The following is a 12,467-nucleotide window of genomic DNA, read 5'->3' on the forward strand; positions in this document are numbered from 1 at the left end:
GTTTAAATCCTTAAAACTGCTCCAGAAGTTCCCAGGATTTTTGATTTGCATGTTTTAAGTGCACTTTGCAAATGATTTTGGTCTGAAATGTAACTTTTGAATTGTATTGTTTTATACATACTTGAACTTAATGCAATACAAAGTAGGTTCAACAAATAGTTTATCAATTTAAACTGATTCTAGTTAAGAGGGATATATAGAAATATGAGTTCTTTAATTTGCAAACTTAAACTGCAAATGTCACGTCCATAATTGTTTTATTTCTGCTGTATTACTCCATGCCTTAAAATGATTCATTCTAGGTTATTTAATGTTTTAAACAAAATAAGGTGTGCAATCATAAAATCTCACCGTTACTGTCAGACTCTTTTTCTAGCCTTTTTCATGCATGAAGTAAAAACTAAAAAAAAGTGTTTTTCATTTTAAGCAAAAAGCATAAAACACTGAGGCATGTTTACTTTTACTTACACAGGATTGAGATCACTTTAAATATCTAATTCAATAATATTTAAGGTTCTGTGTAAACAAATTACCCTTGTGAATTCAGAACGCGTTATTAGTGGTAATTTGGACTAATACGCGTTTTAAAGTCAAGTACTATTGACTGTGACCATTTAACCTTTATTTAAATCTGGATTTTCTGATGCAGAAACTGCTTAAAGTAAAATAAGTACTTTTTGACGCCGCTGTTTATATTACACATGGCAAGTAATTTCATCCAAAACATAGAAAACTGTTCAATTCTGGCCGATTAGCAACAGAAAAAAGCAAACGTCATATAAAGGTGGAGATTAATTCCAGAATAATTTGTAATTATTTTTGTTAAAGACGAAGCATGGTATCCTAACTGTGGTGAAGTGTGTAAAACGCATGAATTAATGACATGAACAATGAGATCAGGTGTTTGTTAACGTCATTCAGAGCCAGAAGACGGGCGATTCTGCGGTACTGTGACTTTAATTTCATCATCAATCTTCATCAATTGACATTCAAGTACCAAACATGTGGAGTACAAAATATCAACAAGGTGAACGAGAGCTTTCTAATGCCGTGGACTGAAGATACACTGCAAATAACATCATAAAAATAACCAGGATCCAACAGACGGGCAAATACGGCAGCGCACAAGGTAAAACTCATTCTGAAAACAAAGACTTCAAGGAAGAGAGCGTGAGTAAGTGTGTGTGTGTGTGTGAGGATGATGATGTGGCAGTGTGACCCACAGGAAGAGCTCCAGTCTATTTGACCAGCGGTCTGGTTTTATCATCGTCTCCACACTGATGCGCTTTATACTTTTTCACTTCTGCCATGTATTTAGTCCAGGCGTCTCCTTTTCCAGCCTCCGCCTGTGTTTAACACACACACACAAATGAGTGAACACATAAACTTCAACACACACACCATTTATACACTACCACTTAAACATTTGGGTATGGAAAGAAAGACAAATAACTGAGAAAAATCATATTTAGTCCTCAGATGCCATGTCCGTAATCTATAGCAAACAATCTAGCATTATTTCCATCTCAAATGGATTCATTAAGTTATTAAATCAATAACCAGCGTGGCTGAACGACACATTTGCGACAATACGATTTCAGGAAACAGTCGCGAGTTGATAAATCGACTATGATAGTTATAGGTCATTGTACGGGGAACGCAGCCACAGAGAGAGAAAGTTATTAAAACTATTGTTATTGTGTTATTGACACGACTGTTGCTAGATAAACATGTAGGAATTAAATCACATGCTTTATAAATATTTCAATCATATAAATGTACAAACTGAAAAAGTGATACACGAGAGAAAAGTTATTTTTCAATGCATGCATGATGCATACCAGGTCTATGAGATGAGAATTATGAAAAAAAAAAAAAAGTCTAGACAGAAAAGTCTAAATTATAATATTTAAAAGCTAAAATTACGACATGAATTGTCAAGATGAAAAAGTCAAAATTATGACGTACTAAATCGAAATTATGACAAAATAATAATAATTTTGACAATCAAAATTACGACAATCTAAATTGACAAAAAAAAAGGTACAATTATGACAAAAATGTCTAAATTGACATTAAAGTCATAATTATGATATAAAAACCATTTTGGCATAAAGAGTCCAAAATATAACCCTCCAAAAAAATCTAATTATGACATTAAAAAACTAAATTATGACATACTACATTTCATTTCATACAAGTCAAAATTGACAGTAAAAAATGAGTCTACATTATGACATTAAAACTCGATTATAAAAAAAAAAAGTCTACATAGTCTAAATTGACACGTCATTTACTTAATTTAAGACTCAAATAAAAATTGACAGTAAAAATGATGACATCAAAATGGGAAACATCATTGGGAAATAACTGTGTCTACATTTACATAAAAATTGACAAAGTCAAAATCGAAAGTCTAAATTATGACGTTAAAATGACAAATTCCAATGATAAAAAGTAAAATGATGACAAAAAGCTAATTATGATAGTAAAAATTATGACAGGCTAAATTATAACTAAAAGTTAAAATTATGATATAAAAAGTCACAATGACGATAAAAAAGTCAAAATTATGACAGTAAAATTATGACAAAAAGTCAATTATGATGGTTAAAATTATGACAGGCTAAATGAGGACAAAAAGTCAAAATTATGAGGCAAATTTATAACATAAAAAGTCGAACATTATGATATCAATCACAATTATGACAATCCAAATCATGAGACAAAAGTTAAAATTATGACAGGCTAAATTGCATAAGTCAAATATTATGACAAAAAGTCTAAATTATGATTAAAAAAAAAGTCAAGTCTATGGATGCCAGTCTAAATGATGGCAGAAAGAGTCATGTCTCAGGAGTGAGCAGGGCACTAGTGGGCCCTTATGTTGCTCTTTGAAAACGCACTTGGCGAACAGAACAATGAAAGACAACGTAATTTCCTCATCATCTTCACCTGGGATGTTCCCATGACAACGCAGCACAGTGTCCGTCAGCTGAATAGCTGGTAACATAACCGTTGCAAATAAATATGCATTTTCTACAAAAAAAATGTCAGTTTTTAAAATATGGGTTTTAGATCTGTGTGTGTGTGCATTTCTCTGCTCTCAACTTAAAAACTTGCCATCTCATCTTTGGACCCTGCATTACACCTAACACATTTCTTACCTATGAAACTTGTTTAGGCATAAAATGTCAAACATGTGTGAAATATATCAAGGACAAAACAAAACAACTTGAATTAATCTGTTTGTAAGTTAACTCGAACTCTCCCGCCATCTATAGCTTTAAAATAAATCTCAATTCTAGTGAAAGCGAGTAATACCCCCCGCATCGGGTGCCAGACGTAACCTGTGCTTTTATGGGCCAGCGCCGCCTCCAGAGTCTATGGGTGAGCAACAAGAGTCGTCCATGAATGCTTAGGAGTGAGTACTCTGATAATGTGTGCAAGCAATGTAACGATCTGTTTCAGAGGAGTCCTGTAAAGAGTCCTGTCTTTTTACAACCTATTTTTTCTTCTTTTTTTTCTCTCTCTCTCTTTCTTTCGGGCTAAATGAGTCAAACACCTATATTTTGTTTATTGATTTTATACATATGTGACCCTGGACGACAAAACCAGTCACATGGGTCAATTTTTTTTAAATTGAGCTTTATATATAATCTTAAAGTTGAACAAATAAGCTTTCCATTGATGTATGGTTTGTTAGGATAGGGCAATATCTGGCCGAGATACAACTATTGAAAATCTGGAATCTGAGAGTGCAAAAAAAAAAAAAATCGTAACATTGAGAAAATCGCCTTTAAAGTTCTACATTTATGTTCGAGATTTTGCTGCATTCACTCACAAAAATAAATATTTTATATATTTTCGGTAGGAAATTTACAATATCTTCATGGAACATGATCTTTACTTAATATCCGAACGATAATTTTGAATTGTTGTAGCCTGGGTTTCCCCATGCTGCCTTGAGCGCAGCGCGATTTTATTCACGCTGCTAGGCAGCCTGGACACCATGGACCAGATTTTCCCCTCAAAAAGGGAACCAATCACAGAACGGGGAGTGAGCAGCAAGACGATGACGACGTCTATGCGACACACCGAAGCAGTTTGTTTATATCTATGGATCCAACATGGCATCAGACGCTAAGTTACCTTTCGATGCAGCCTTAGATAGTGTTCTAAGTAGTTTAGAACGCAAGTTTATTTCGTCTTCTTCCTCGTGGAATTTCTGTCGCTCTACATACGTCTTCTGGTATAATTAAAGCGATTGGCTATGAGCTACGTACAGGCACATTTGATAGACATTCGTAGCGCCCAATAAACGGCTCTGGGCATTCGTAAACCACGCCTCAAATACGAGAAAATGAACATGTGGTTCCCAGACCACGTCTCAATGAGAAGAGGTCTGACGTTAGCCAGGCTAGTATTGTTGGCTATTGCCACAAAAATACCCGTGCGACTTGTGACTGGTTTTGTGGTCCAGGGTCACATATAATATCTGGTTGTCACAACGGTTCATACTATGTATACTGTTGTTCTACTACATACTTCATGTTCAATGGAAGAGGGTGGTAGGCGTTCTGGTGAACGACGGTGGATGTTGTCACGGGCCCTTATAACGTTGGGGGATTTTGCAGTCTCTGATGTGAGGGGGGGAGGGGGGTATTTGTTCATGTTATTTCTATCTATCTATACAATGTTTTACTTTTGTCACAGGTCAAGCAGAAATATTTTGGTTTTGCAAAACGTATTAATATTCGCACCACTTTTTCATTATATTATGGATAAATTAAGAATTATGTCGCTTAATACCAGAGGACTTAACAGTCCGAATAAGAGAGCCAAATTCATGATCTACTTGCGCAGGAAAGCGACTGATATCGCTCTAATTCAGGAATCACATCTAAAGTATCTGGCAGGCTTGCATATTTGTGTACAAACATTAAGGGGAAGAAAATAGCATTTGTATCAATCTGTGCCCCTACAAAATCTGAGGCTAGCTTTTCTCCCACATGTAACTAACCACTTGCTCTCATTGATAGACGATAGACTCTGATTATCGGAGGGGATATGAATGCGGTGATAGACCCTGTGTTGGATAGATCTTGCTCCTGAAGTCAAGTTCAGCTTAGTTCCTCGGTAAAAGCGCTGAATTTGGTCGATGTTTGAGGATCTGGGAACCCCTTGAGTAGAAACTACACCTTTTTTTCGACACGGCATCTCTCTCATTCAAGAATACACTATCTTCTGCTCTCTAAGGAACTTTTGAAGGAACTCTTCTGAACAGCCAATGATACTACCAGCTATTCTTGCAGAACACAATTCAGATGTCCTCCATTTGTTGAAAGATCTCCGCGGTGGTGTTTTAATATCTCTCTTTTACAGGACAACCAGTTCGATGAGGACTTCATAGCCGGGCTGTCTGAATTTCATCTAATATTGGTTCGGTTGAAGACCTTATATTTGTCTGGGAAGCTACAAAAGGTTTTATCAAAGATTCCTCTATAGCCTTTGCCACTAATGTACAAAAGACGCAGAATCAGAGATTTTTTTAGTTCGAGTCGTCCTCTTCTAGTCACTTTATGGATGTATGGGAAGGCCTTAGAGGCTACAGCAAATCGCCTAGCTATACAGCACACATGGGACAAAGACTGTGGACAAGAGGAGGGTGTCACGGACTGGGGAAGAGTATGGCAGAACATTTTTACTTCATCTGGGAATCCTGATCACCAACTGATTCATTATGACTTCTGTCACAGAACTTATTGGACCCCATTTAAAGACACTGTATTGACTCCTCCTCTAGTCTCTTCTGTGATAAATGTCCCGACCAAGTCCTTTTTCCATATTATGTGGGAATGTGAAAAGGTTAAAACATTTTGGATTGTGGTATGTGCTATCTTATCGAAAATCATTGAATATCATTGAGTTTGATTTCTCTAAACTGCAAACATGTGTCTGGCTGGCCGGTTTAACGTCTGCAACAAAGCTGATAGCTCAACACTGGCTCCCACCACATACCCTAGATACATTCTAGTGGTTTATTCAACTTCAGGACATTATAATGTTGGAAATATCCACAGCTCGGGTGAACTCGGCACACATTTCAAGCTTCTAGAAACAAACTTTGTTGTATTTTTTTCATGTTATCACTGTAAAGCTGCTTTGAGTTGATTTCATTTAGATTTTCATGTTCTTATTCTGGCTTGTTTACTGTCAAGAAAAGAAAAAAAAACACGAGTATTCGCTGGGTCACATGACCATAATCATAAAATTACTTCCTTGAAGTGACCATTGCATATTCCCTTCGCTAACGGCCTTGCGAAAGGGCCCTCCGTGAAGAGATCAGTCCGACACTTTCGTTTCGAAACACTTCTACGATGGCGTCCCCTTCCCGAAGGGAGCAGAAATGCCGTTTGGAACTTGACCTTAATGTCAATGTCACAAAGTCATACATTTGACCTTTTAATCACAATTATAACTTAGTATGTCATAATGAAGTTAACTAAAGCATTTTTTTTTATGTGTAAGAAATTCTATCCACAACTTCCACAAACCAGTGAAAAACTTTCACACTTCAGAATCTCGCCGGAAGTAGTAACATTAGATCATCCGGGGACTTTTCGAGTATTATGTATTCAGACACACTACTCAGTTGGCGTACTATTTTTCACACACTATATAGTAGGAAAGATTTCGATTCCGGACACAGCTGGGAAAGTTATTTTAAGTTATATAAGTTATATATATAAGTTATATATACGAGATGCCGACAGCACATGACGTTCCATGGCAACACTATAAACAACAATCTGCAGCAGTCACGTGGTACAATTCCCAGCAAATTCCCAGTTTACAAATTGCAATTTACGAGTTCTACAAAGAACGCTATTTACAAGTCGTAATCTAGTAATATGACATGGCGTGAACGCACCTTATGATAGATACTGAATGAACCTCATAAAATAGCTACATAACGAAAAATGTTGTACTAAACAACAATGATTTTATAGGATATATAGTCTCTTCTCACCTCGGAGTCCAGTTTCTGTTTCTTGGCCACCATCCCTGTCTTCAGGGCCAAACGCGCGCCTCCCCTCCGCTTGCCCACCTGAGTTAATAAGGGAACAGACTCAGAGCGTTACACGGGCTTTAGGAAGCGACCAGGACCCGAACAGAGCCAGAATCTACAGCTGTATGAGTGTGTGTGTGTGTGTGTGTGTGTGTGTTACACTAATGTAAAGCGCTTCCACTGCCTCTCTTACAATGCTGCTCACGCTACAAGGCTTGTCCTGAGCCGCTTGCCCTGGCGGAGCAGGACTCTTCGTCTTCTCCTCCTCCTCAGTCTCTCTCTTCCTCTTCTCCTCTTCCTCCATCTTCTTCTTGAACATCTCCATGAAGCTGCCGTCGTTGGCGAAGGCGTTGGCCGCTTTGGGCGCCCCGTGGGCCGGGCTGCTGCCGCCGGACTCCCCGCTGCTGCTGCTGGAGGACTGATGATGATGATGGTGATGAAGATGTCGGCGATGATGTTTGTCTGATTTATGCTGCTTTTTCTCCATCGTTTTGACGTTTAGTAAAATAATAAACAACCTTTTACTTTAACGCCTGTGATTTTACAGGGCTGTTTTGATGTCCGCACTAAAGCGAAGACTTAATAAAGAATGAATCGTAATTTAAACGTAGCAAACGCAATAAAGACGAAAGTTAAATAATAGTAATAATTATAATAATAAGCGTTTGTCTTATATTGTGATAATAAAGTATCGCGGCGTCTACTGATAAGCAAAAACACCCTTAACGACAAACGCAAAGAGCGCGATTTATCGAGTCGCGAGTCCGTATGTGATTATAATCACTGATCGGGCGGATTGTGGGATGAATCGGCAGGATTTCGGGGTTTAATCCCGATGTTTTTCCGCACAGTTTTGTTTTATTTTAGAGTCGCTCCGCCATGATGCATTTCATCTGCGGTCAGTGTTCGCTCGTGTGAGTGACGCACCGTCGCCCCCCGCAGGCCGGAAGAGGAACTGCAGCGCCTTTTCTTCTTCAGGGGCCGTATTCACAAAGCATTTTATCTTACCACTAGGAGTACTCCTAAATCGCACTAAAAGATTTTAGCTAGGAGTTTTCTCTTAAAAGTTATTCACAACGCCTTTCAGACCTACTCTTAGTAAAGAAAAATGACAACTCCTAAACTAAGAGTGAGTCTTTGTTGCTATCGATGACGTCATTACTCATGCACGAGCTTGACTGAAGTGACCACCTTGATTGGCTGATGATTGTAACGCGGGAATGATTCCAAACCCCTCCCCTACGATGATGAGTGACAGGTGACAGGTCTCAGAAAGCGTGCGCTTCACAAGTAGTGCGAAGGACGGAAGATGATGAATAACTGAATAAATAGCCTAAATGAATAAAGAGTAAGGAAAAACAAATAGCCTAGTAGCCTAATGAAACATATGGATTGATGCAATATCTTTGCAACATTATTGAATTAATCTGTCACTATATGCCTCTGCCTACGTTTGCAAAGAGAAGAACATTTTAATTTGATTCACAATCAAACGTTACAATTAGTTTACATGCAATGAATGAGTAGCCTAGTTTTGGTTGTTGTTGGTGGCGTTATTGCATCCCTAGTTATGCCTACAATGCAAAATTGTTCCCTCGCGATTGGAAGCTCCTGTAGCCGCCGCATAAGCATTTCAAAACATCACAACGTGAAATGCCACAAAAAGCGGTTTGTAAATAGGTCTTAGTGAGTTAGGAGTCCTCTCGACTTCTTTTAAGCTGTCCCAGGCTTAGGTGCTACTTTTAGGGCTAAAATGCTTTGTGAATTATTCTTAGTCAAAAAAAATAGGAGTCCTAAAGTTACGAGTGACACGCCCATTATTTTTAGGAGTTGCTCCTAAATTCGCCAGTTAGGAGCTACTTTTAGCCTTAAAATTAATCCTCTCAGAAAACTCTTAATTTATCTTAAAAACTTTTACGTAGGAGTCTTATCTTAAGAGCGATTCGGGACCGATCTGAGAGCAACTCTGAGTAAGGAAAAGACAAAAGGCTTGTTCGACTTCATGCAGCTCTGCGCAGACCGATCGGCGGCTGACTTAAAGCAGTGCATGCCGGTTAGAAATTTTGTCCGACTTGATACAGCGCCGACACCACGTGACTGTGACGTATGCCATCAAAGTACCGCGAGAGCGATTCGAGAGTAGCCGGAGAACTCAGCCAGCGCAGCTTCTCAAGAGCGGCTGCACGAGGGCTGATGACGACACAGCTGTTCCACGATTGGCCGGATTCACTGCATGACAACGATCACGTGTGTTTCGTGTTTATCCGAACACCTTTAGTTCCTCTAACGCTCACAAATCATTTTTTTTATAACAGTAAACACTCTTTTCATGTAGTTGCGATGTTATATTGTGTCATGTTTATTAAATTAAAACTGATTAAAAAACGTAGACTCCACTTCATTGATAGTAACTTATGTTGAACTTTATTCTTGTTCAAACAGACGTTGCATGAAGCTGTAGGCCTACATAAAGTATTGAATGAAAATGTCTCTGAAACATTATTTGGCAAAAATTGCATTTATTTCACTTCAGCTGTGGTAAAGTATGCAAACACCACGTGAGCGGTCACTACGGGAACCAGAAAGTGTCCGACTTCACGTCTCCGTTTGCAGCTCCTCCCCGCCTGCACGCGGCTACTCTCGCCGATCGGTTGCATCTATGGGGTGAGATTTCGGTCACAATTCTGCGCGCGCAAGATCACATTTTGAGCGTGGAAAAGGGCATTTCGCACGCGCGTGAACTGAGTTTTGCGGAGAAATGTTCGTCTCGCAGATAAGAAAATATTGCGAGCGAACGAAAATCAATTTTGCATTTAAAATAAGTATTTGGATGTGCGCGGACGTTCTCTTCGCATGTGCAAAGTTTCACTTTCTTGCTCCTTTCATACCAGCCGTGAGCGCTCTCTATGCCATAATTCCAGCCAATCAGAGATGAGACTGCTAAATTCTGATTGGCTGGCTTGAAAACCAATCACAAGACTCCCTGCATAACCTACTGCGGAAGAGAACTAGTTTTTTTATTTTTTATTTTATTTTTATTTAGTCAGTTCAAATACAAAAACATTTCAGTACAATGCAAAAAAAAAAACCCAAAATGGTTACAAAGTATTGACAATACAGCTCAAAATATTTTACCAAAATAATAATAATAATAATAATAATTATTATTATTATAAAATAAACATAAACATAAGAACAAATACAAAAATATAAGTATAAAATATCAGGGCATTTATATGTATTTGAAAAGCTTTAATATTTGTATTGTTTTTATAAGCTTTTTATTTTGTGATCTCATGTTTGAAAGAGTTTCAAAATATATTGTTAGATCAGTGTTATAGAAGGCAATATACTGTAGGAGGTTTTCTTTTGAGTTATTCTTGTCTTATGAATATAAAATTTCGCCAAAATGATAAAAAGATTAATTATATAATTTTGTTTTTCAGAAAAAAAGGGTTTTTGAAACAAAGTAAAATGTCATGAGGGTCTAAATCAAGACATCTGTTCAATTTTTTTGTCATATCTATTTTAAAGTCAGTCCAAAAAGAAATTGAACATTTATTTTTATATTGCCCTTTTTCTGTCTTCAAGTGATGTGTTACAAAAAGTGCACTTATCACAAACAGCGTGAATATATCTACTAATGGTTGCATTTACAGGATAGCATCTATGAATCATTTTGTACATTACTTCTTTGACTTTATTAGAAATAATAAACTTATAGGGCATAGTCCAAATGTTGCGCCAAGATATACAATAAGGTTTAAGCCACTTTGATTTACATGGAGGACTGGATCCAACATTAAAGGAGTTTCTTATAAAGTTGTTATTAAAACCTTTATCAAATAAAGAGAGACCATTTACAAAGAGTTGAGGATTTTGTAAAGATGTATTATTGATATCTACATCTGAAAATTTGTTTAATATTAGTATGCCATTAGGAATAGCCTTAATTACTTTGTTAAATTATTTTTCATTTACAAATAAACCATATTTTGAAATAAAATTAGGGTAGGTGTAAAATTGCCCATTTTTGTCAATTAGTTGGCTAACAATTAAAATGTTGTGTTGGACCCAATTCTCCATGTACAAAGATTTTTTATTATGAATGATATTACTATTGTTCCATATAAAACACCTACTGGGAGAAAAAAAAAAAAATTGTGTTTGTACAAAAGGGACCAGAAAAGTAATGTTTGTCGGAAGAGAACTAGTGCAGTTGAGTAAAGTTGGCAGTAAATTCACAGATTCGATTGTTGTATAACCATCAGGACAGCAGTGATGTGTGAACTGAATTTAGCAACAATACAGTGAATTACAGTAAAGATATGTTTCATAAAAATCATAAAAATTATACATTTACAATTGTATAAAATTTAAAATATATATTTTCCCAAAATAAGTGTTGTAGTATAACCTTCAGGACAGCAGTGATGTGTGAACTAAATTAGGCAACAATACAGTGAATTACAGTGAAGTTATTGAATATTTTCATAAAAATTATACATTTACAGTACAATTGTATATACAATTTAAAATAGGCCTATATATTTTACCAAAATAAGTGTTGTTGTATAACCATCAGGACAGCAGTGATGTGAACTGAATTTGCCAACAATACAGTGAATTACAGTGAAATTATTGAATATTTTTCATAAATAATAATCATAAAGAATATATGCAAAACGATATTTATACAAAATAAGTGTTGTTATAAAAAGAGGTGTCATTTGTGCAGTAACAACGTTTAGCTCACGAGTTATTGACCCGGGAAGTTCGAATCTGTGAATTTACTGCCAACTTTACTCTCAACTGCACTAGTTCTCTGAATCCGCAGTAGGTGATGCAGGGAGTCTTGTGATTGGTTTTCAAGCCAGCCAATCAGAATTTAGCAGTCTCATCTCTGATTGGCTGGAATTATGGCATATTGTAACGCTGGGTTGTGTTGAGCAAGCGAGCCGTCTGCGCTTAGAGAGCGCTCACGGCTGGTATGAAAGGAGCAAGAAAGTGAAACTTTGCACACGCGAAAGAGAACGTCCGCGCACATCCAAATACTTATTTTAAATGCAAAATTGATTTTCGTTCGCTCGCAATATTTTCTTATCTGCGTGACGAACATTTCTCCGCAAAACTCAGTTCACGCGCGTGCGAAATGCCCTTTTCCACGCTCAAAATGTGATCTTGCGCGCGCAGAATTGTGACCGAAATCTCACCCCATATGCATCCAGCCGCAGGCGATGTCGAACACACCTACACACTTTCATCTTAGTGAGGAGGCGGAGCTGACCCCGTTGCTATGTATGACACAATCTTTTGAAGACTGTGATTGGTTGGTTGTCCAAGAAGGAAAAATTTTGAAAAAGTGATTTTAAGTATAGGGTCTATTCTAAGCCTT

The 12,467-nt window shown here is 37.2% G+C and overlaps 1 protein-coding gene across 1 annotated transcript; it reads right to left on the minus strand.

Moving 5' to 3' along the window:
* Positions 1-938: 938 nt before the first annotated feature.
* On the minus strand, positions 939-8,040 carry trir (telomerase RNA component interacting RNase). Its single transcript, XM_084387876.1, has 3 exons — positions 7,266-8,040; positions 7,034-7,111; positions 939-1,346 (listed from the first exon to the last, which is right to left on the minus strand). Exons 1-3 carry the CDS (start codon positions 7,557-7,559, stop codon positions 1,239-1,241), a joined length of 480 nt encoding a protein of 159 aa, XP_084244002.1. The 5' UTR covers positions 7,560-8,040; the 3' UTR covers positions 939-1,238.
* Positions 8,041-12,467: the final 4,427 nt, after the last annotated feature.

The sequence above is a fragment of the Rutilus rutilus genome, assembly GCF_951802725.1.
Source record: "Rutilus rutilus genome assembly, chromosome: 1".
NCBI lineage: Eukaryota > Metazoa > Chordata > Actinopteri > Cypriniformes > Leuciscidae > Rutilus > Rutilus rutilus.